Consider the following 26,548-nt stretch of genomic DNA (forward strand, 5'->3'; position numbering starts at 1 on the left):
TATTTTGCTGTCGTCTCCCGCCCGATAAACAGCAGACGGGTAATGGATGCAATTGATTAATTTTATTACCAGCAGATTTGTGGCGAATCTCATCCCGCCCAAAATCGTTTTTAGATTCCAATAATTCTGAACATTCACATTTCTCTCCAAATAATTTTTCCAACAGTAATTCAATTAGTGACTTCACGAAACACCTTTCGAATTCGATTGAATTTCAGACCCTTTTTTATTTTGTAGATAAAACGGATCACATATTTGATTAATTCAATTCTGTGTGGTTACGTTCTTCGTTGCGAATAAATGTAATGAAATAGTATGGACGTATGACATTCATGTATCGTGGACTTCCGACATATGTGGCAGTAGATTTGTCGAACGACTAATGTTTTTTTATATCCCTTCAAACTTGTTGCATCTCTCAAGTGCACATACTGCTTTGACCGCAGATTTGCATGGTAGAATCTGGTTAATTTCAGGTATTCAGTCTTCATATTGTCGAATGAATACTGTTGGAACAATAGGTATCGCAGCAAATGATTATCAACATCCTACCTTATCATCAAACGGTATGCGAATAATTTCAGTGAACTGACGGCATTGGAATATATGCTTTGTGAGGACCACACAATTATTATCAGAGCGAATAAACGTCCGACTGGAAGTCATGAACATCAATTCAATGTGCCCAAGATAAATTTATCCTTTGAAGGTCATTAACCTTTCTAAAGATGATCAGATGGAATATATTCCAATGTCGTCTGGAATAACCTGTCCAACACCTTATGATCGTTATATTGTTTTTGCTATTATTCTGATGTTTCATAACACGGCACTCTATTGATTATTCGCCGAAAATGAATAAAAAATATCCTTGAAGTTAGCCTACGGTTTTAGTAGCAGTGCAATATGGTGAGCCAGTCTCAGGATAAGAAAACATTTAAAAATAAAGCTTTTTTTTTTGAATGAATCTATAGTAAAACAAAACGTCAAAAAATTTCTCAGCTTTGTGATAGCAGATAATCATTATCCATTTGAGTTGTATGAGTATTCCATTCCCCCACAAACTGTGGATAGTCTATCTGCATACAAATTATGTAGAGTGCCACAATCCAAAAAAATTATGAGCAAATATTTACGTGCTTAAACAAAAAAACACATGTTGACATATTTGCGCTAATTTATGTTTTTTTATTAATTCAAGGTAATCAAGGTCTTTTCTAGACACCAGTTTACTCGGCCCCGAAAAAAGTGGTCTGTATTTGGGCAGGCGGAAAAATATATCTCGCAAGACCACGTGTTCGATGTCGTAAAAGCCTTGGCCAATAACGCATTTACATTAACTCATAAAATTAGTGATTTGAGAGGGATTATTGTTTGTAGTCTCTTGATTAATTTAAACACCATCTGAGAAATCCTCCGTGAAACATGAAACATTAAAGTCGTCCTATCTGCTGTAGCGCATTTTTTTTTATTTTACCCAGTTTCATCGAAGTAAACGCGCTCGGAAAGGAAAACTGAACGCCCGGATGAGAGAGCGAGAATCGTACGTCATAGAGACACTCATTCCCATGGAGCAAATTCTTGTTAGGAGTTGAAAGCAAAACGAGGAAGGAGAGTAACTCAATTATTCAGACTAGTTTCAGTCTAGTAATGCTTTGGTCAACTCAGAGTTACCAAGAGAAAATCATTTGGTTATGATGGGTGAGGATTAATAGTTAGTCGCAGTTTGCACAGATTACGATCTGTGCAGTTTGCGATTAATCGTAAATCACATCATGCTCCCTTGTTTTCCATCCTTGATCGTGATCGATGATTCCGTTGACCTACGACCCTTAATTGCTAAATCATGCTAAATATTGTTCTGAAAAATCTTAACAGTTAATAATCTGAAGATGCAATATCTGGTTAGTAAGGCGGATGGAGTTTTAGAAGTGCCCTAGAAGCGTTCTGGATCGTTGATTCTAATACGTTCAGCTGCTAGCAGTAATTCATCGAAACTAGTTGCTTGGTAGTTTTTCTCGAAACATGTTTCTTTCAAACTGGCTTACACGATATCTCGAGTTCTACTTATCCGACCTATGTTTATATAAATACAATCTGTATTGCATCTCTCTATCGCATGAACCTATAAAAAATCATAATTTCGTAACTTTACTATTTTAAAAAATCAAGTAACTTGAAAAAAATGTTTTAAACAGCTTTTTTTTCTTAAAATTTCCGCCATTTTGTCAAAAAACACGTTTTTGACTTTTCCGAGGTTCATGTGATTGTGGCATCTTTACTGATTCAGTATCTGTCCGATTTGTCTGTTTCAGACAACCAGAAGGGCTGGAATCGTGTACGCAATTGCACAACTTTTTTTTATACCCCTTACTTGATCAGCTTCTAATTATGGATATATTTTTTTCCGTTCAATTTTTGTTTCATTGTTTTTTTTTTTTTTATCCAAAATATATATTTTTATTAAGGCTCATATGGCGTCAACCTGACGGGGCCGGGAGTTCAATATTTCGACAATGTTTGCCTTATAACTATGTTAGTAATATGTAACCGATTACTCACGGTTGGCTCGAGGTTAGTATTACAAGTGTTTTCGTAATTGTGATGTTGCTGTCTTCAATGATCTGTACCTGTGCCCGACACGGGATACTTCCTATTGGGATGCAGCTGACCATTAATCAGCAACGCCCCCCTAGTCTGTACCCCATATCTAGCGTGGTGCGTCTTCTCGAGGAATCCAGGATAGAATGGTCACTAGCCGGCGCAATCATCAGCTCGTGTTGAGTTGTCATGAGCGGTACAACCTTTGGCTCTTGTTGAATGATCAGTGGACTGCACAACCTTTGGCCCGTGTATCTGTAAAGAGTGTGTGTATGTATTGCCGCGACTAAGTAAAAGTTTATAGATCGAATAGGAGGGATACGAAACAGGGACACAACGAAGGAAAAATCATTAAACGTTGACATCGGCGTTCCTGAGGAACAGGTATAGATGAAGCAGAAGATCAGGATCACGGCTACCTAAGATATCCCGGACGGGGATATCCGATTGTCTGCCTTTTGCTCTCAGTGATCTAGAGAGCTGAGAGCGAGCAGCATGGAACCGGATACACGACCAGACAATATGCTCGATGTCGTGGTAGCCATCGCCACAATCACAAAGATTGTTTGCTGCGAGCCCAATTCGATAGAGATGCGCGTTTAGGTTGTAGTGATTGGACATAAGCCGAGATATCACGCGAATGAAATCACGACCGACATTCAATCCCTTAAACCAAGCTTTCGTCGAAACCTTAGGGATAATCGTGTGTAACCAACGACCGAACTCATCTTCAATCCACATGCGCTGCCAACTAACGAGTGTGTCCTGACGAGGAATGTGAAAAAATTCGTTATAAGTAATTTGCCTTTCAAAAAGTGTGCCTTCTGAAGCTCCCACCTTAGCTAGCGAGTCCGCTTTCTCATTCCCCGGAATCGAGCAATGAGAGGGAACCCATGCTAAGGTAATCTTGAATAATTTTTCGACCAAAACACTCAATAGTTGTCTTATTCTTGATAGGAAATAAGATGAGCGTTTATCAACTTTCATTGAGCGGATTGCCTCTATTGAGCTGAGACTGTCTGAAAAAATAAAATAGTGGTCGATGGGCAATGTTTCAATGATCCCTAATGCGTAATATATCGCACCCAGTTCAGCGACATACACGGAACAAGGATCTTTGAGTTTGAAAGACGCACTGGAATTTTCATTGAAGATGCCGAAGCCAGTGGACCCGTTTATGCATGAACCGTCAGTAAAGAACATTTTATCAGATCTAACTTTCCCATATTCTGCCGAAAATATCTCCGGAATGTAATCGGAGCGTAGATGATCTGGGATTCCATGGATCTTTTGTCGCATGGACAGATCAAAATTGACAGAAGAATTGCAAAAGTATGGGAAGCAAACTTGGTTGGAGATGCCCGGTGAAGGGTGCACTTCATGGGTAAGGTACTCATGGTATAGAGACATAAAACTTGACTGAGGAGTCAGTTGGAGTAGATTTTCGAAGTTATCAATCACCAATGGATTCATGATCTTGCAACGGATGAGAAATCTGTAGGATAATTCTGTGAACCGAAGAGTAAGCGGGGGTACTCCTGCCAAAACTTCGAGACTCATCGTATGTGTCGAATGCAAACACCCCATGGCTATACGCAAGCAACGATATTGTATTCTCTCCAGCTTGAGAATATGAATCCTGGCAGCTGATCGGAAGCAAAAACTGCCATATTCTAACACTGATAATATCGTTGTTTTGTATAACTGAATGAGGTCTCCTGGATGGGCACCCCACCATGTTCCGGTTATTGTTTGGAGAAAATTGATTCTTTGCTGGCATTTCTGTTTCAAATACGCAATGTGTATTCCCCAGGTACATTTAGAGTCAAAATATACTCCAAGGTATTTGAAAAACATCGAGTGCTTGATCGTTTTGCCGGATAGGTGAAGCTGGAATTGGGCGGGTTCGTACTTCCTAGAAAAAACGACCATTTCGGTTTTTTCCGTAGAGAATTCGATACCCAGCTTGAGAGCCCACGTGAACAGGTTGTTCAGGGTATCTTGCAAGGATTTTTGCAGAACGGCGGGATTAGTACCCGTGATGGAAATAACTCCATCGTCTGCAAGTTGTCTCAACGTGCAATCTCTAGTTAGACAATCATCTATATCATTGACGTAAAAACTGTACAAGAGGGGGCTTAGGCAGGAGCCTTGTGGGAGGCCCATAAAACTGTAACGAGAAGATTTCAAGCTGCCATGATTGAAAAACATGTGCTTTTCTGAGAGTAAATTGTACAGGAAATTATTCAGAATTGGTGAAAGTCCACGATTATGAAGTTTCTCTGAGAGAATTTCCACGGAAACTGAATCAAATGCCCCTTTGATATCGAGAAAAACGGAAGCCATTTGTTCTTTGCGAGCAAATGCGATTTGGATTTCAGAAGATAGCAGCGCGAGACAATCATTTGTCCCTTTCCCTCGGCGGAAGCCAAACTGCGTATTTGACAGCAAATTGTTCGTTTCGACCCACTTGTCCAAACGAAGTAGAATCATTTTCTCTAACAATTTACGAATACAGGATAACATTGCAATCGGCCTATACGAGTTGTGATCGCAAGCCGGCTTGTTGGGTTTCCGTATGGCTATCACTCTCACTTGTCTCCAGTCATGCGGGACTATATTCAGCTCCAGAAACTTGTTGAACAAGTTCAGCAAACGATGTTTTGCCAAGTCGGGAAGATTCTTCAATAAGTTGAATTTAATCTTGTCCGACCCCGGAGCTGAATTGTTACATGAGAGAAGTGCAATTGAGAATTCTACCATCGAAAAATTCTCATAATCGCCTTGGAGCGGAATGTCGCGTACGACGTTTTGTGCAGGAACGGAATCGGGACAAACCTTTCTTGCAAATTTGAAAATCCAACGGTCAGAGTATTCCTCACTTTCATTTGTATGGTTCCGGCCACGCATTCTCCTAGCCGTATTCCAAAGAGTGCTCATAGCTGTCTCCCTTGACAAACCATTGACGAACTTCCGCCAATATCCACGCTTTTTTGCTTTAATCAGACCTTTTAGTTTGGCTTCTAGAGCTTGGTACTTTCGAAACCATTCCACTAATCCAGTTTTCCTGAATTTTTTGAAAGCGGATGATTTTTCAAGGTAGACCTTTGAGCACCCACCAAAGTGATGGAGGACGACGTCGGAAAGTGGTAGCAGGAACACGTTTCTTTTGAGCTTCAAGTGCGCTTTCGTAAATCAAACTCGATATAAAGTTATACTCTTCGAGTGGAGGAAGTTCATGCATTGAAACAAGTGCTTCAGATATTATTTCTGCAAATTTTCTCCAGTCAATATTTTTCGTGAGGTCATACGCAATATCGACTGACTCACGAGAACCTGATTCATTGGCGATCGATAAAATTATTGGCAGGTGATCACTACCGTGGGGATCTTGGATTACCTTCCACGTGCAATCCAGGGATAATGAAGAAGAGCAAAGTGATATGTCTAGCATACTTGCCCGTGCAGGAGGGTTGGCTATCCTAGTTGCTTCCCCTGTATTTAAAACTGTCATGTTGAAGTTGTCGCACAGATCATAAATCAACGTGGCACGGCTGTCATCATAGTGTGACCCCCATGCTGTTCCATGGGAGTTGAGGTCACCTAAGATTAGCCGCGGCTCCGGCAATGCCGCGATGATATCAAAAAACTGATGGCGGCCGACCATGGTTCTTGGAGGAATATATATCGAGGCAATGCAGAAGTCTTTGCCATTGATTTGTGTCTGGCAAGCGACAACTTCAATGCCTATCATCGATGGGAGAGTGACTCTATAGAAGGAGTGACATTTTTTGATCCCCAATAGTACGCCACCAAACGAGTCATTTCGATCGAGGCGAATAATGTTGAAATCGTGGAAATTCAGTTCGTCGGCTGAAGAAAGCCATGTTTCACAGAGGGAAAATACATCACAGTTAGAACTATGAACTAAAAATTTAAATTGATCTAGTTTAGGGATGATGCTTCTGCAATTCCACTGTATTACAGTGGTCAAATCCTTGACCTCTTGCACTGAATCAGGCATCGAGGGAAATGAACGCTGCTAAAAAACCACATTTTTCTTTCAAAAATGTTCTCACAATCGGAAGCAAACATAATACTATGCTTTTAAGAGGGTCATTTATATTTAGAGCATTTAAAATGTTGTCCACCAGGTCAGAAAGCGCAAGCAAACCAGATTGTGGCTGTTGCCTCGACCGCGAAAATGGAACAGACCGGGTGGGTGCTGCTCCGGGAAGTGTTGAGGACCCCTGGTGCGTGGAAGAACAGCTTAAACCAGGAGGTACTTGCTTCGGTCTATTCTCAGCACGTTCAATTCGAGTTTTCATTCCAACTTGGGAAGATTCGGTCGTCTTTCTGGGGAGTGAAGGAAAAGAAGTAATTTTTCTTTTCCTGACGGCACCCTGCGATGTACCGGAACTTCCTGCATTGGAAGCGTCAGCAACAGGCTCGTCGTTCTGCAGAATGGAGTAGGGATTGTCCTGAGTCGTTGGAACGGAACTCTTAAGCATTTCTGCATAAGTCCGCTTGGAACGTTCCTTTAAGGAACGCTTGATTTTTTCCCCTCGTTGTTTGTACACCGGGCATTGAATAATATCATGAGGAGTCCCGCCGCAATGAAGACACTTGTGCTCTTTCGCGCAAGGATTCTCATCATGGCTCTCTCCACAATCTGCGCAACGTTTTTTATTGCAACAATAGGCGGCCGTGTGACCGAGTTGCATACATTTGTTGCATTTCATTACCCGGGGTACAAACAACCGAACAGGTAAACGAAGTGCACCTATTGCAACGTAGTTTGGAAGGGCGGAACCCTCAAAAGTCACACGAAAAGAGTTTGTCCGATTGAGAACCCTTTTGTCATTTTTTTGTGACACAGATTTCAGTCGATCGCATGCAAGAATCTTCACAGTTTTTAGTGAAGAGTTCCGACACCATCGATAATCTCTTTTCGAGTCAAACCCTTTTCGGTTATTACGCCGTCTATTTCGACGTTGCAACAGGGCACGTATACGCGATACTCAATCGCAAAGAGGTCGCAGCGCGTGATTTCGTTCGCTTGGGTCCTGCTTGAGACGACAACTCGTAGTTTGTCTGGCCCCATCCGTGTAATCTCGGTTGTTTCATTGTTGCAAGATAGATAAACGAATAGTGATATAATGGATGGGAAAAATATTCTTTGTTTTACTTTTTCGGAGCTCGAAGAAACGTCCGAAATTCGTGTCTCTATCTCCCCCTCAATCTGATCGAGTCAAATCCTATCGGATTGTGCAAATGTTGCAACCTTGAAATGAAGAATGCAAAAGTTTATTTCGTTCGGATTGTGATATGTCAAATTCGGTCGGGTTCTGCAATATGGGTTAATACGTAGTCCATGCATTGTAGCGTTTTTCGTGATGCTTCGTTTCTCATGAACGGTGAATTTCGACATCTGTAGCGAATCTACTAATTCATGTGCATCAAGGATTAATCTTTTCTTTTAATTAATCAGCGGTAGCAGCATGAACCTTCCAGACAACTTAAAAGAAGCGTATTACAAAAATTAGCAGACATCAATGAAGAACAACATCATTGCAAGAAATAGAACTCCAGAGATACGGCCCGTACGCTCATGGAAAAGTTTGTTGTTCGTTCAGAAATGTTCAGAAATCCTTGAGAGTTCTCGAAAAAAAACCAAACAGTTTTGTCATCAAGAGCAAAAGCTGTATTCAACCCGCACTTAAGTCGTGATTTTTAATACTACAAAAAATCCGACATTCTTTGTGTTATTGGGTGTCAAAAAATCGTGTAAATTCAAAACAGATCTCATTAAATTTTGATTGTTAACTTGAATGTTTTACTTTAGAAAATACTTAACGTGTCCACGTGGACATTATCAAAACCCCCTCCCCCCTTACCGTGGACAAGCGTGGACATTTTCGTAACCCACCCCCCTTGTCCACGTGGTATGTGGACAGCCCCTAACATGATGTAAAAATGTTCATTCAAATTTTATCATTTGAAACCTGGCTTCGTGTCTTCTAATCTGCTAGGTATTAAACTAATGAGATTGGGACTCAAATTATTACTTATTTATTTAACTGGCTTTCCGTCTTATGACAAGGACTGATGAACAATATTCCTCCAATTCACTCGGTTGTGGGCTGTCGGTCTCCAATTTCTTGGGCATCGTATACTCGCCGCCAGATCTCGCTCCACCTGGTCTAACCATCCAGCTGGCTGTGCAAACACCATCTTCGCAGGGTAGTTGTCCGGCATTCTTGTAACATGCCCTGCGCACAAATTTTTTTATAAGGAGCTATTTAATTTTTTGCGTGTTTAATCTGACAGACCCTGTACTAAGCATTTTCAAAAAGTTGCAGTTATATCCAGTAATAAAATGTTTGTCTATAGAACCACTATTTTTTCGGAGTTTCCAGAGAAGTCCAGAGAAGTCGGTTGAATCGAAGTATATAGTGAAGGATATACTAACTATCTTCATTGGCCATTTGAACTTGATTGTTGTGTTTAGGCGCGAAACAATAAAAAAAAACTAAAATTCTAGTGTTTCAGAACTATAGAACCAGATGGAAAAAACTCTCACTCCTTTTAAAATTAACGTCAATTACAATAACTTTCTAATTCGTAGCTTATATTTAGTTCTCAATCAGTTCAAATAATCCATTCGGGGTGGTTTTGACCAAGCTGCGCCATGTTGTAGTATGTATCTCGTTCTACGCAGAGGATACTGTTCGTTTAAGCTATTGAAATCACTCATACTGCTTGTAAACTGTTTCTACTATTCGTACGATCACTCCTTATAAGTTCTTGATAGCGTTTTGATCTGTTAAACCAGCTGATCAGTCCAGAATCTGAAGCCCTTATTTATCAAACCATGCCATGACTTTGCGGATTTTATGAATTGAAGCAAAATTACCCAGTTATCACATTAGTTTTGATGTAAAAACAGAAGTAAATGGTCCTGAAGTACTTCGTTGCACTTCTGACTGTTCATTCGTGTTTATGATAAGCTACCTAAACAAGGCCTTTTTGAGAAAATTCTCCCCAAACCAAGAAAATTCCATCTCCAAAGCTGCAGGTCCAAAAACTAATGAAGAAGCTAATGCCTTGGGTTTCACTATTTCAAGAGAACTTCTCTAATAAAAATAAATCCAACTTGAATAGAATTTCTTCATATTGGAAGGACTTACGGAACGTGTCATGTAATTTTTCAACTCGTAACTTTGCAGGCGGCAGTTTGATGGTTTGAGGAAAATATTTTCAACACGGCCTGGTTCAGTCAGTCAGAAGTCAGAAGTGCAACGAAGTACCTCAGAATCATTTACTTCTGTTTTTGCATAAAAAATACCGTGAGAGTTGGGTAATTTTGTATCAATTCATAACATCCGGAAAGTCAAGGCATGGTTTATTGAATATGGGCTTCAGATTCTGGACTGGTCAGCTTGTTTACCACATTTAAACCCTATCAAGAACTTATGAGGAGTGATCGTACGAATAGTAGATGCAGCTTACAAGCAGTATGAGTGATTTGAAGAGCTTAACATATTAAGGACCGCTCGTTTCGGGGCAAATTTGAACGCTTCATTTGTTCGGATTCCACGAATGAGATCGTTTCCTTCGATGTGAATGAGACGAAGGCGAGCCATCGGTAAACCTTGTCAGATTCTTGGCAAATCAAGGATTTAACCTTCAAGTGTAGAAAACACGGGTAATTTCGTGATCCATCCGTAACAGAAGGAACGCGAAACACGAAAAATCTCGTGAGTGGTCCACAATGTTTTAAACGAGCAGTATCCTCTGTGTAGAACGAGATACACTACAACATGACGCAGCCTTACCGATACCACCCCGAATGGATTATTTGAACTGATTGAGAACTAAAGATGACCTACGAATTAGAAACTAATTGTAATTCATGTGAAATTGACGTTATTTTTTTAGGGAGTGAGAGTTTTCCCATCTTGTTCTATAGTTATAAAACGCTAGTTCTTTGATTGTCTCGCGCCTAAACACAACAATAAAGTTCAAATGGCCAGTCTTTTAAATGAAGATAGTCATTATATCCTACACTATGTACAGGGTTTTCCAACTTTAAATTCCGAAAGTATATTGAAATAAAACACACTTAGAATTCGAATTTCGATGAAACTTTTATTTCAAATTAAAGTTTGGTTTATGCCATTATGTGTGAAATACAACATCATTCAAATGTCCAACTAGGGCTTCCTCGCACACCTTGACCCGGAACAGGTAATTTTCGATGACTTTTCGGCACATATGGGGCGGTATCTCGGTCATAACTTCACGAATGTTGTCTTTCAAATGTTCAAGAGTTTGCGGAGAGTTGGCATAGACACGGTCTTTCGCATAACCCCACAAAAAAAAGTCTAGCGGTTTCAAATCGCATGATCTGGACGGCCAATTGGCATCACTAAAACGCGAAATTATGCGTCCCTAAAATTTCGTTCGCAATATGGCCATGTTCGGTCGTGTTGTGTGGCAGGTGGCGCCGTCCTGCTGAAACCACATGTCATCCGTATCTATATCTTCAATTTGTGACAAAAAAAAATCGGTTAACATGCGGCCATAGCGCTCACCATTCACAGTTACCGTCTCGCCGTCCTCATTTTCAAAGAAATACGGCCCGATGACTCCACCAGACCATAATGCGCACCAAACAGTGACTTTTGGCGGATGCAATGGACTCTCAACAATCACGTGTGGATTTTCTGAGCCCCATATACGGAAATTTTGGGTGTTCACATAGCCACCGTGCTCGAAATGTGCCTCATCGCTGAAGAAAATTTGATGCGAAAATTCAGCATTTTGCTGCTGTTGTTCGTTCACCCAATCGACGAATGCCCGACGCATTCCATGGTCACCACGCTCTAATTTTTGTACCAGTTGGAAGCTCAATTGCTGAGCACGCCGTGGAATCGAAACATTCGGGTCATCCTCCACACTGGCAGCAACAGCAGCAATATTTTCGGCCGAACGCACATTACGATGATGCACAGGTTTCACAATATCCGCTACGGATCCAGTTTGTTCGAATTTACGCACTACATGAGCGATTGTGTGCTCTGTAGGCCGTCCATGATGACCAAAATCTGTCCGTAATGCTCGAAAAACATTTGCCGGTTTTTCATCATTTTTATAGTATATTTTAACAAAATAAACACGTTGTGCGATGCTAAAACGATCCATATTGTAAAATGGCAGACATTCAACTAACGATATGACGCTTTGGTTGACAGCTATGTCAAACGGTTGTCAACGCAGGGCTGTATACTTTCGGAAGCCCGAAATGGAAAACCCTGTACTTCAATTCAACCGACTTCTTACCTATCTCTGGAAACTCAGAAAAAATGAGTGGTTCTATAGTTGTGAAACGCAGTGTATTATTTTTCTCGAAACACCGAAACTTGCACAATGAGAATGATTTGCTACTCCCAAGCATAATTTGTTGTTTTCTTTGTGCAATTTCGCTGGTTCAGTCCACTCAGGATCGTTTCTAAGTTCTTGAATGATTAGGCCTTTCTAATCCGAATCGTGGAAAACTGTAAGTGGGTAATATTAGCAATTCTACCCCTGTCAGCTGTGACACATGTGCTTCCAATTCTATCCATTTCCAATCATTATTCTTTCATAATGTCCAGAAGCTGAAGAAACTCAGAGATGGTGCATCTATGTTATTCAATTACGATTCGGGTTAAATCATTATGTGCTATTCCAAACTTCCTTTTGAGACGTTGCTTGATCTGCACACGATAAATACGCGACTTAAAACGTGCGGCTTCTGATCTGGCGTATAGCAAATTGCGCACCTTTAATACTTATTAGTACAGCGTATAAGTATATGTGTTATATTTTGCATAGTAAGAGTGTATGAGATCGGAACTGTAGATGAAAACAGAACAGATCAATCGAAGAAAACTACAATATCTTCTGCTAATTCGTGAAATCCGTTTTGCTCATCTCATTCGGCGTCTAATTTTAATTAAGTTTCCCGTAGAGCGAAAACTTTGTAAATAAATTCATCTCTCATCTCCCACACTTATTGAGCAAGGGCCGACGGAGAAGATATCTCGGTGCGCTCGCGCTATGAGATACTTTTCCGCACCATCGTTCCCATTCATGCTGTGTGAGAGATTCTGATGTAATTTGAGAAAAATTACTTCACAGGTCACCGTCGTGCTGCCGGACGTGAAAAGCATCCCGGTCGAACTGGAGACGGCTCTTGCCGACAGCGATCACTACTTGCTACGCAACATATCGCTGCAGGCATTCGTCGCACGATCCTTCATCGAGGCATTCGTGAAGAGAGGTTCCTGTTTTCAACCACTGTATTCCTTGATTCGATTCTATTAATCATTTTGTGTTGCCAACAGGGACATTCTGCGCAGTATCTTTCCGCACCAAGCTAGACACAGACGATTGTGTGGCGATCACCCCAGGTGGGATATTGGTATTACACCTGAACAAGGAAACATACCAAACGCTTGGTCTCGAGGGACGGGTGTCTGAGTTTGGTCGAAAGCGAAACAGTAAATACGGTAAGTGTGATGAAATGGTGCATTTGGATGATGGAGAAGAGTATTAGTTCGAAGAAGAATTTGGATGGGAATGGGAGAAGATAAAAAACTTCATTGTTTTATTTTCTGCTCAACATAATAATATGTGATGGATGTACACTTTTCGGTAGGAAGCGCCATCCGATTTGTTTGGCTGTACTTATATAATCTACAGTTTAGATAGCTGTTTCTGACATCTTTGAATGTTTTTAGAATAACTTGGAAATGCCTGCTTTCGCCCCATTCAAATTTTTCATTGATGTTTTTTGAAGTTGATATGATGTATTCAGAACTACATTTCTCACAAAGCTAACTTTATGTAAGTTTCCTTCGGTTTTCCGTATCGTTGTCGAGACCGGTCTGAAAACAGTCTATAAAACATTGCATGAATAGTTATCGATAGTTATCCACACCACAAACTGTTACAACTTAATAAACAATGCGTTTTTTCCTAAAATGCCCACCAAAGCGAAGAGTTTTGGTGCCAGTATATTTGCTATTGTTTACTAATGCATAATACTGATAAAAACCATAATTAATCGTAATTTTTTATGTTATCTATCAAGAAGGAACCACAAGAAAATAATTAAACATGAGATCCAAAACAGAGTGTCTTCATTGGAAACATTACATGTACACCGTGTCTAATATTTCCTCATACAAATTCAAATTTCGATTATTTTATATAAAATATTCAGATTTTATTGGTTATTGTTTTGAATGAAAGGATGATATACAGCATATGTTTCGGAATAACCTCGCCTTCAATCTGTTTGAGGAACTTCAAACGTTTTTCGAAACTGTCACAGGCGGCACGCACGACTTCCATCGACATTTAGACCCAAATTCGGAGGACCACGGCCTTAAACGACTTGAAAGTAGACAGCTTTTGCTCGTTTCCCTTCGACAGCATGTATGACCATACGAAGTAATCCAAGGGGCTTGGCTTAGATCGGGAGGCCATTCATATTTGGCCAAAATGTCCGTAAATTTTCCCGACACCAGTTCGAAATCAGATTCGCCGTATGGGAAGACGCTCTGCCCTGTAATATTCTGCAAAATATCCATTTATAAAAAAAAATGTTTATGTTAACGTCTTTCTCAATGAAAACAAGTGGTAGATCGCGGCTGCGATTACCTCCCCAAACCATCACGGATGCGGTGCTTTGAAACATATAGCGAATTCGTTTTTGTTCAGTTTCATCCCCAGTGCCGCACTAACTGCTGTCAAAACGTTTTTTTATTCACTCAGTTTCGCACTCAGTGTCGCACTAGTTCGCCCCGAAAACTGTTAGTTTCGCACTGAGATGTTTCACGGGTTGGCACTCGGGTTCACCAATACAACTATACTGAACTGTCAAGTTCCGAATATTATTTTGGAAAATTTAAAAATAAAGACTATGAAAATGGAAACCTGCTGCTGCAAACCTGCTGCTTTTGCTTTTGTATTATTGGAAGCGTAATCCAATTCGGATTCTGATTTTGAAGAGTATATTCGAGTAGACGGCATTAAGCTACGTGCGCTTTCATTGGGAGGTGAAAATAATGATGGATATTCAGGTGGAATAAATTTCAAAATCAAAATTATGAATGAAAATTTACTTTAACGTATCGAATATTTATTTTATGTGATTAAATAAGAGGATTTTTCCGATATCGCAGAAACATATTGAACGAAAACTGTGTCTAATGATGATTTTATATTATAATAGTAATTATTTGTGGAACAAACAGGAAATGCATCGACAAATGGTTAAGTGAGTGTCAGAACTACATGTGTTAGGTAATCGAACAATATGAAGTACAAATTTTCATTCAAACTTTTATATGTTTACACTGCACTTGGCCCTTCTGATCTGATGGAGAACAATTTACCTCCCAAGCACTAATATCACCACCAGACGTCGACACTGTACATTTGCCGTCGTAAATATAAACAAATCAGACTATATAACGTACACCAACAAACCAACGCATTCGTGAAACTGAAAACGTTTTTTTATTACAGAGTCAGTTTGGCACTGACTCAGTTTTAAAAACGAATTCGCTAATACAAATGAGACTCCAACTCTTCCAATGCAGAAGGCGTCTAATGGTTGGTTTGTGTACCCATCTGCAAGGCACAGAGGGGTGTTATTTGCCCCAAAGACCGAAACAAACTCGGAATTTAACCCTTCTATACTCGTCAGGGTTGCCACATTTGATTCTGTAAAATTTCCTGAAAAAATCTGTATATCTGTATTCTTAGCAAAAAAATCTGTATCGAAAAATTAAGGGACAAAATGAAAATGAAGGTTTATTTTAATTTTGAATTTATTTTTCTTATTTATGGGTTGTTGAAGTCGTATCAATGCAACAAAATAAATGATAAAAAGTTTTCTTCTAATCCTCTGAATTGTATGATGTTTATACATGGTTTGGTTGAACTTAGCTTTCAAATTTCTCGTCAATTTCATCCATCCATTTCTCGTCATCCTTGAAACTACTTCTTGAGCAGATACATAGTTTTTCGCTTTCATGTAAGAAGTCGGTTGAAATTGAAGTACATAGTGTAGAATACAATAACTATTTTCATGTATAAGGGTGGGTTTAGACTAGTGATATATTCGTGTGAAGAAATATGATGAGATTTATAGAAATCGCATCAACCGTTTACACTTGCGCGAATTTCTATAATGAATATATTCATATTTTCGGTGAATTTATTCACCTGAAGTAGAACTGCATCCAACTTAAGTGATTTCTCACCAGTGAGAAATTCATCAGCGTTTACATATGCCTGAATTTATTCTATACATTCTATACATATATACCTCGAAGAAGTGTATCGTATATTTTCTCACCCGTTTACATCTATTTTCGGGTGAATAAGTCCATCTATAGCTATAGATCTCCCTAATGTAAACCCGCCATAAGACATTAGTGTTGTGTTCAAGCGCAAAACATTTAAAAAACTAAAATTCCTGTATTTCATAACTATAGAATTAGATGGAAAAACTCTCACTTCTTTGCAAAATTGACGTTAATTTCACATGAATTACAATAAGTTTTTAATTCGTAGGTCATCTTTAGTACTCAATCAGTTTAAATAGCCCATTCGGGGTGGTTTCGACCAAGCTGCGCCATGTTATAGTGTGTATCTCGTGTATCTATGCAGAGGATACGGCTCGTTTAAGCAAATCTTTCATACTGCTTTTGAGCTACATCGACTATTCCACATAAGTTCTTGACAGGGTTTTGATTTGGTAAACAAGCAGACCAGTCCAGAATCTGAAGTCCCTATTCATTAAACCATGCCATGACCTTCCGGAATTTATGCATTGATGCCAAATTACCTAATTATCACATTGTTGTGGATGCAAAAACAGCAATAAATGATTCTGGAGCGCTTCATTAAACTTTGAACGATTCATTCGTGTTTCATTCGTGGTAAGCTATCTAAACTAGGCCTAGGTATAGGTACCGCCATTTCTGTCCTCTGCACTTCACTTTCGGTACACTCCAGTGCCGTCGAGTGAAGCTTTCACACCCGGGACGGAAGAGTTGATTTACACCCTCCGGAGAAACAATCATATTTATTAAATTTATTCAAATTTATTAGGTTCATTCTGTACTCATGAAGTCGTGTACCCGTGTATCCGAAATCGATTGTGTTTACAACCGAAGAACACAGCTCTCGTTGTTGGAAAATTTATTCTTCCCTTCCGACAAATAATTTGCGTTTTATTAATACTATTTCGGATTTTATTTCAGAATGCATCGAACTGTTGCATTGAATTGTATTGAAATAACTCTTTAAAGAAAGGTTCGGTGGCCCTGGAACGCCCAACTTGTACCACCACTGTGTGCTGGATCCGATTGCAGGAAAGTGATGGGTGACGATTTTCAGCCTTTTTCGCAGAACGGCAACAGAAAATCTTGGAAATCAAATCTGTTGTGGTGGTGGCAGCTACTTCTTACTTTCGATTCGAATTCACTTTCAGTTCTCACCTGATGATTTCCAATCCACAGCTTACACTGCTGGAAAATTCCTTTATTCCATCCGACTTGCTATGTGTCGCACTTTGACGCCACTGTTAACCCGGAAACAATGCCGAATTCGCGAAAATTGAATGATTGATCGGAAAGTCATCAACCACAGAGCCCAAAACCACTTCTATGTTTGCACAAGCTCTCCCCCGGCAGGCAGCTGGCATGAACCACGTTGACGCCGATTTCAGCTAGTTACGGCTGATAATGATTGGAGTTGCAGCTAAGATCGTTGTTTTCTCCGGTCTGGAAAAAAATGCAATGTGGATGGATTTTCCGACGGTGAGCTGAAGGTCGGCTTATCCGAGAACTGCACTGCGTATAGCCCGTTCTGAGCATGTTCGTGAAGCAGGCGTCCGTGATAGTTTTGACAATGGTTTTGTCAAGATTAACCGCGAGCGATCAAGTCTCCTCCGATGATGAAGCGAAAGTTGTTTCGAATGATGACGGTCAGGTCGCTTATAAACTGTGTTGATGAACCGTCGCAGTACACTGCGATAAACTGGATAAATCCCTAAGAGCCTCGATGAGTGCAGACATCAGGCGGAATGTTGTGTTTGATCCCCTTTTTTCTCAGACTGAACGTCAGCTTGGAATCGTATCCAAAAAACGATGTCAAGTATGTACGAATCGAATCATGGCCGGCTGGAATGTAAAGCTGTTTTACACGACCAAGCTATCCACATAGTCATTTGTGCTGTTGTACAAATAAGTGAGAATATAACATCACACTATAAAATTAAGTTGGATCTTAAAAGCAGAGTCCAACATTTTCGAACGCGAAATATGAAAATCGACTCGCCTCTCAGTCGCTTCGCTTCGACTAGGAGTACTTCAGCATTCGCCGTCAACATGAATTGAACTGACTAGGAATGAATTAACGAGCGTTAAGAGCGAGGATGACTGATGAACTATTCTAGAAAATTGTTGTTGTAATTGACGTAACGTATGAATACGAATCTGCCTCTTCATTCAACCTGACTTCAATACACCACAACTAGAAATAAAATACCAGATATATTATTCCCCGCTTTTTCATGTAGCGATAGGCAAAGAAGAAAAGCAAAAAATGATAATAAACAGTTGTAAAAAATTAGCTTGTTTGTATTAGAGACTGTGTGTGTTACACAGGCGATGTGATGTATTTACGTTGATACATACATACATGATACATGAGAGAGAAAAACGAATTCAATCTGGGGGGAGTCACCTCAATTTGCCATTTGACGGTGAAGGTGGAATGAGATGGAGCTTCGTTGGAACAGTTAGTGACAAGACGGTCCGAATGACTGTTGATTCATGTTGACGGAGAACTGCTGGAAGAAGCAAAAACTCATTTCCAATTGAACGCGTAGACCGACGGCTTCACAGTCTCCTGACTGCAGCTGCATCACAGCTTGTCGATAGACGACAGATGACTTCTTCTATTCGCTCTTCCGGTGTGTCTCATTATCCTAGATATAGGAATAACTCAGCGTAATCAGGTTCCCAACGACCGCCTTCCCATTTCTATTTCATCACAGTCGTTGCTGGTGCGTCTTCCGTCTCATAATGGTTGTTAGCATAGAACACATGTAGTCGTTTCCTACGAACGGTGCCTGCTCCTCATCTAACTTTCTTGTTGTCGGTAGCAGCGTTCTGAACCCCTACGCATAGTCCAGAGTTTGGAGCTCGGCTCGTTAGCATCCAAAACACAGTCGACAGCTTTGAGCGCATGCAAATCGTTACCAAGTAATGATCCAAGTCTGAGGATAAACCACTCGTCGACGAGAACATGTTCAATTTTGTTTATTGTTTGTTGGTCAGGTGATCTCTATGTGGCCTGGATATTCTCGCGGGGAAAGAAGGTACTTCAGTTCGCGGGGAGCCGCAACGCATCGATAGCCATTGTCAAATCGAATTGTTCGTATCGGTGGGGAGACTGCCTGTTAGAGATGTGCCATCCGCTCATGAGCTGTTCATTCGAATCGCTTCATCATAGTGAGCGGATTCGGATCGGCTCGCAATCAAAACAACGCAGCTCATCAGCTCATTACGGAGCTGGAGAGCCGTGTCCAAATGACGTTCGCTGATGAGCTGTTGAGCTGATGAGCTGCTGAGCTGTTGAGCTGATGAGCTGCTGAGCTGCTGAGCTGATGAGCTGCTGAGCTGTTGAGCTGTTGAGCTGTTGAGCTGATGAGCTGCTGAGCTGTTGAGCTGATGAGCTGCATAGCTGTGGAGCGCAAAAGCAGCAGAGAGTGTGAATTTTGTGACGCGGATGAATTTTTCGTCTCCCGCGCTTTATGATATGACGTCAGTTTGTTTTCGTGTGTCCCTCTTTAGTGTGTCCGTTCTTTAGCTTTAGCAGAGATGCCAGAGAGCAAGAAGGTTTTTGTTTTGAAGATATTCAATCGTTCCATTAAATTTTTCTTACATCGCCAAACAAAATAATAAAAATTATTATATGCTTGTAAATGGAATTACTATATTATATTGTTATTTAAACATGACTGTTCAAACGCATAACTTTATTTCCACGTGCTGAATCAAAACAATTCAGAAAACTACCCGCCATAAATGCTGATGATTGATAATGGTCCTTTTGTTACCTTTGTCATGGCGAAGAATTGCTTCTCGTTGCGCCTATTAATGGATTTATTTTTATATCCTTGGATGCAAAAAAAAATATCTCGCTAGTTTTATCAAAAAACGTTGTCTCAGCCAATATTTCTGAAGGCATTTTATTTGGCTACTGCTGGTTCTTCTGTTGTTTAAGTTCAGCATATCCTAAGCATCTTCTATGTTGGATTTCAGCATTCAATATTTGTTGTATATTATATTATTAGAATACATATGAAATTTAGTTTGTGTACAAATACAAATTAAATTCGTTTATTTTTTTGATTTCCGTCTATTAAGAAAATGAACACTTTAAAATGTCCCATGGTAGTTATGCAATTGTGTGGACAGCCGCAAAATTCAATTGAGCTGAAGAGCTGTTCCGAATGAGCAGCTCACTTGTATGAGCTGGACGGCTCTGAGCCGCTCACCATGATGAGCTGATTTGCCCATCTCTACTGCCTGTCCGATCATCACTTTGACATATCTTACCTTCCATCTTCCGTTCATGTTCTCGATGACGATCTTGATATCTCTACTCGAACAGTTGTCGTAGACATCCTCCAGCTTCGGCCAGAGCGCAATTCTTCGACATCAAGTGTTCCTTCTTGCGGGTAGTACACGCAGATGAAGCTGTACTCCGAATTTTCTTCCCGTTTCGGTATAACTACTGCAGCGCAATGATACCGAGGTTCAAGCTAATCCAATATGTCCCTGTCGCCACCCGAGAAAATCAGCGATTTCCGGATGCAAATGTCGAATTTCTAAACGGCGATCCTAGTTCCTTAATTGTTCCAATCCGTATTACTTTCTTGATTATTCGTAGTGATATTATTTCACCATGTTACTTCGCAAGGTTAGCGATGGCAAGCCTCTCGACTGGGCTACCGTTTTGAGTGTAGCTGGCAAGACATCGCATGTCATTCTACAGCCGCTCCCTTGGAGACGAGACGCACCCAGGTTTCTGGCTATCAAGCTAAGAGTGATGAAAATTCCCTAATCTAGCGGTTGTCAAGGGGAATTTTTGTGGCCACTACGCAATTTATTAGCCTAACTAGCGGTTTGGATGTTTTTCTGGGGCGCTTATTCAGTATATTCGTTCGCTGACGTTCGCTATCCTCAATCTGCAACGCACCCGATTCCTTGTAAATGAAATTGGGTTGTGAGTTGTTGATCAATGTAAGGGTCATATTGAACAATGTAACTACGACAGCTGGAGCGTTGGTCTATCAGATGTTATTTTTTGTACCACACGAACCCCTTGTCTCTGAACTCTTCCTAGAACTACTCTTCTTCAAAATTATCGTTATGAGCTGCCGTAACCTGTATGTACTCTTTGTACCGTAGCACAACCACAACCATGCCCAAGCTGCGTCAACCAGAGCAACTGGAGAGACTGGCCCTGAAGCAAACAACCGTATGGCTGTGTCATATTGCCGAACTGTTGATGCCAACCATGCTCGTCCTGTCGAAGTCGGGTAATAACGAGGCACAGAAACTGCTGAAAGCGGTCGTGTTCGAACTGCGCGATGAGTTCGATCACTGCATACCAACTCACTTGTACGATGAGTTGGGTAAGGAGTTGGTCCAGCAGATTACGGATTTGATCGAACGGGTTAAACAGGCCCTCGATATCCGAGCCTCGATGGCAAAGTTTATCTGCCAGGTCAATGTTGCGATCGCTATGTCCGAGGTGCTTCTATCGCGGAAGTTGAGGGTGCTGAAAATCGACGATCTGCCGAAGATGATGCGACATGTATTCTATGCGAGGATGAACGAACTGAAAGGTTTGAGATCTTTGAACTTGGGATCAATGAGTGGCGGTTGGAAGACTCATAACATGGAGGACACGGTTTTACAAGGAATTGGCACAATGCGGAATTTGACTGCGCTAACGTTGAACTACGATTGCACAGATACGATACTGCGGGCACTGGTGAAGAGTTGCCCAAATTTGGAATATGTTGATTTTTCGAACTCCAAATACGTAACGAACGACAGCATCGATATTCTGACTAAACTTAAGAAGCTCCAAGTGGTTCTACTTCTACGCACGCAAGTCACTATATCTGGAATAATAAATCTGTTGGTTAAAGCGAAGAATCTCGTTGATATAGGTCGGTATGACGACCTCGGAAGGTGTCTCGAATTCATCGAGCAGAACTATCCACAGATAAGCGCACTGAAGCTCCGCAAATTCGAATCCCGCTTCGCAACAACTCATCACATCCAGCTTCTCGCTGAACTTTGTCCTGACATGCAGCATGTTTCGATCTTTCACAATATGCTTCTGATGGATCTGATGACATTGATAGGTTTGAACAGCCTATCGGAATTGTACCTGTTATCGTGTGATTTCTTCGCCGATCAAGTTCGAGATGTTCTGCAAGTTAAAGGTTGTAATCTAACGCATCTTCACCTCGAACATGTGGAGCAAATTGACATGAATGCACTGATCTACATAAGTCAATATTGCCCGGATTTGAAGACGCTGGCCCTTTACAATTGTGTGATGATTCCGTCTACCTCTTTGTACACGCGGCGATACGCCATACCGCCTTTTATGAATCTCGAAAGGTTGTCCTTCGTTGCAGAGAGTCCTTCGAACCATCTGGAGTTCATACTAGCGACTGCGTTGAAAATCAAATTTATCCAACTTGGAACCCTCACGTACACGAGTGATGAAGTGTTTGATAGGATTTTTCTGAGGAATCCCCTCCAATATCTAGAGGATATTAGAATAATCAACTCGGAGGAGTTGACAATCGAGACGGCATACAGACTGGTAGAGAGTTGTCCCAATTTGATGATATTGAATGAAATAGAATGCTGGAAAAAAGTGAAGGAGTATGAAATTGTGCAGCTTCGTCAGATGATCAAGGAGAGGAACCTTGCGGTTCGCACGACACCACTCAGAAAATATGCACAAGAATAGATCACATATTTGTATATATTGCATTGTAAATATTTGCGACTAGCGTAATTTATTATTGAAATTCTAATTACTTGTTGTGTTGTTTTTAAATAAATAAGAGCTATTAAAATATATCTTTTTTACAATAACCTACTCCACTTCATTGAATCCAAACCTGTCAGGTTACTCTTCTTCTCCGTAAAACGTCTAAAATAATGTAGTCTCTATTCATATCTTGCAGTGATCAGCATCGATCTGAAAACCCTCCAACCGGAAACGCGGCAATACGCTCGGGTTAGGGAATGTTTGATCCGCGAAACACTCGGCCGTTTCGATCTGGCAATCACATGGACTCCACCGAGTGCCAACGATGGTACATCGAAAATTTGCCCATCTTCGGTGGCGAAATATTTTGCCGATTTGAAGCTAGGTGAACAAAACAGTCCGCTGGTAGAGCTGGTCCCCACGAAGGTTAAAACGCACACGGAGTACAGTCTAAAAGTACCAACGTTCAGCCTCGATGAACAATCGGACACGGAATATTGCACCGGAAGCGAACTGGTGGAGTACATGGGAATGCTAGCGCTATCCTGTGACACAGAGGGAGAAGAGTATCTCAACTCGTACGATTTCAGCGGCAGTCGGGTGGAGATTGGCAACGCTAAAGTGATGCATTGGAAGGGCTTCTTCACAGCTGGTCAGGTTGAGGCGATATACACATCTGTTCTCAACGCACTCAAGACTGAGCCTCATGTTCCATGGATTGGAATGTATGTACATGGATTTCCCAATTGCCCGATCAGCTTTGGAATGCGAGAAAACTACTTTCATACTGATGGAGACAATTCTTGTACGATTATTGTGAATCCAAAGGGGGAATATCTCTGGTATCAATTGATGGGAAACAATAAAATACCAAAATAATCATAAACCATTTTTTTCTACTTTTCCATTTATCTAATGTATGCAGTGAGTCGATCCGAGTTCGTCATCATAGCCACTAGAACAAAATTCAATGTTTTTCTTTTGTATGATCACTTGATAGAACTAAAAGAAACTGATTGTACCCTCTATTCAGATAGTGTGATGTTCGCAGTCACAGACATCGTTATCCAATAAAGTATTGGGTTCTCCAAGAAGTTAAATTTACCGCCCGCAATCTTCTTTTACGATACCGTACCGTACCGTAAAGTCGCTGATCTCGCGTTCCTTTGCCATGTTCCTCATTGAACGCACTGGGTTCGTCCGAATCCTCTTTTTGATGGCAGTGATTGCCCTCGGAATCCGAGCTGATCTCGGACGAGCTGTGGCTATCTCGCGGATAGTTGTCCTTTCTTTTTTCGATCTAAAACCCTTTTCACGGTCTACCGGGACACTCGCACGGCGATTGAAATGCCTTTTTGTGACATCTGCGCGTGGGACAAATCATGAATACGCTGCCACTTCGACGTGGGGCAGCTGTGAAACTACCGTACTCGGCTTCAGCTTGCGCGCTAAGAAAACCAAAGCATTATACAGGTGAAAGGGGAACCTTATTTGTACGATGGTGCAAACACTATCACGCATACGGTATGAGTTCCACACGCTCTTTATCACTTAATGTAAGATTTAAATGGCTGCGCCAACGACGTATGCGAATGGTCTGCTATGGGTGAACTTGAGAAGTGCCAACGAAAGGGCACTAGACTTAACATTTGTAGACACGCCAGGCGCGGTAGACTTTGTTGAGGTTCACTATCAATTTTGTGTTGTGCACCCGTGGCCGAGTGGTTAGCGTCTCACATTATCATGCTGGGTGTTCGGGTTCGATCCCGTTGTGGCCGGGGGATTTTTCATCAAAGAAATTTCTTCCGACATGCACTGTGGTCACGCGAATTCTAGAGCTTGACCATCGGAATACATTCAAGGCGTGTTATTTGGCTTAAGAAATCTCAACTATGTATTAGTAAATGACGCTAGGTAATGCATAAGTTGAGACGGCAAAAGTTCCACAGGAAACGCTAAAGCCATTCAAGAAGAAGAAGATCAATTTTGTTCCGCAATGAACTGCTCATCAGACATTTGCATTAATAGGTACGAATCAGGTTTAGAACTCTACGGCGTTCTAAGATAGATTTTCGGCGTTGTAACTTCTGCGTACTTAATTATGCTTTCCTGACCATACATTAGAAGCAATATCTTATCGGTCATAACGTGGACATGAAAACGTCGAACATTCTGCGAAAAAAATGCGCAAAACTCCTGAATTCTCACATACGATTCTTTTGATCAATGACTATCACTGACGGCTATAACCTTCGTTCCGTCCGAACAGGGTACACAAATCTTCTACAGCCCTTCTTCACACACTTACAAGAAGAACTTTCAGCAAATTCTCAAAATAACCATTCATTCATTCATTGAGAATTGATTCAGATGCAACTTCAAGCAAATGATTATTAAGCCAGCGGTAATCCTACGTCCACCTTGCGGTTATATCACATATATAATCCACTTTTTAATAGAGACGATGATTTTTATAAGAGTGGTACGTACACCTGCCTTCAAAAAGGCAACATGGTTTCAGACACAAAAATGAAAATTTAACCAAATTCGGATCAATCTAACTATGCCAAATGAAATCTTGAAGTATTCATGAAAATAATGCATTTCTTTTTTCCCAACCTAATATCAGAACATTTTTGAAAACATTTTCAAAATTTCCCTTGATTCGGTCCAACTGACTACATCTGAAGGTTTTTACATCCATCCAGTCGTACAGTCAACAAGTATTAACACATTGCGGATCGCTCACGAGTTTTCTCGTGTTTCGGGTTCCGTCTGTTACGGATGGATCACGAAATAATCCATGTTTTCTACACTTGATGGTTAAACCCTTGGTTTGCCAAGAATCTAACAAGACCCACCGATGACTTGCCTTCGTCTCATCCACACCGAAGGAAACGATCTCATTCGAGGAATCCGAACAAATGAAGCGTTCAAGTTTGCCCCAAAACATGCGGTCCTTGATGTATTAAGAGGGTATCCTAGTCTAGAAATTCGGCAAAATCGACATTTGTGTCGCCTAGTTGCAAAACCGGCCAACTCCAAAAATAAAAACGGAAGACAGGAGAGATGATTTTCTGTTGCATCATGCTACCTGTTTGGCGGCACATCATGATTTTCAGACGCGTGTTTTATAGGGAATTGATCGATATTGGTGCTGTTTCTCACTACCAATAAGTGGTAAAATGTATCTAAGGTCTAAAAAACCGAAAAAACAAATTCCTCAAAATTGTGGAGTTGGCCGCTTTCGCAACTAATCGACACATCTTTATGTTTCTGAAGTTCAGTCATTCAAGAATATGTACTTGGAAGGTCCAGTGTGTTCTTTGTACAATTTAGCTGGTTCAGGTCAATCAAGGAGAGCAACTAAGAAGTATACAATCTACCCAAGCCAAACTCAAACTCAAGAATATGCCCTTGGAAGGATTTTTCGAAATTTTAATTATTCATTCAATTCTTCATCATTAATTAAACTATTTCATTCTGTTGTATGAATTTAATCATGTAACTTGAGATATTTACCTCTTTTAGTGCTACAATTCGGTCTACATTGAAGAATATTTGAAAACTATTTATCCATTTCTCAAATTACAACGAGTTAGTTAACACTGTTTAGTTGAAAAAGTAAATCTCGCTTGAAATTATGTTTAGATGAACAATTTTGATATTAGTTGATAACTGATTTCAATGTACTATGCCTCTAGAGAACAGCAAGTGATTATAATAGTGCGATGAATGAAATGATATAAAAGTGTGGTTTACTCGTCTATTAGGGGATGGAATTCAC

The 26,548-nt window shown here is 40.6% G+C and overlaps 1 protein-coding gene across 2 annotated transcripts in view; it reads left to right on the top strand.

The window, feature by feature from the left end:
* Window positions 1-23,642, top strand: part of LOC129761744 (ribonuclease P protein subunit p40-like) — a 29,099-nt gene extending 5,457 nt beyond the window's left edge. The window contains exons 2-4 of one of the 2 annotated variants that reach the window (XM_055759493.1): window positions 12,787-12,928; window positions 12,993-13,157; window positions 22,958-23,642. In XM_055759493.1, coding sequence (XP_055615468.1) covers window positions 12,787-12,928; window positions 12,993-13,157; window positions 22,958-23,640 — 990 coding nt within the window. In that variant the 3' untranslated portion in view covers window positions 23,641-23,642. Of the gene's footprint in view, window positions 1-12,786; window positions 12,929-12,992; window positions 13,158-21,149; window positions 22,872-22,957 lie in introns of those variants that run through there. The other variant, XM_055759492.1, reaches the window with a different exon arrangement.
* Window positions 23,643-26,548: the final 2,906 nt, after the last annotated feature.

Source organism: Toxorhynchites rutilus, chromosome 1 (assembly GCF_029784135.1).
Source record: "Toxorhynchites rutilus septentrionalis strain SRP chromosome 1, ASM2978413v1, whole genome shotgun sequence".
Taxonomy (NCBI): domain Eukaryota; kingdom Metazoa; phylum Arthropoda; class Insecta; order Diptera; family Culicidae; genus Toxorhynchites; species Toxorhynchites rutilus.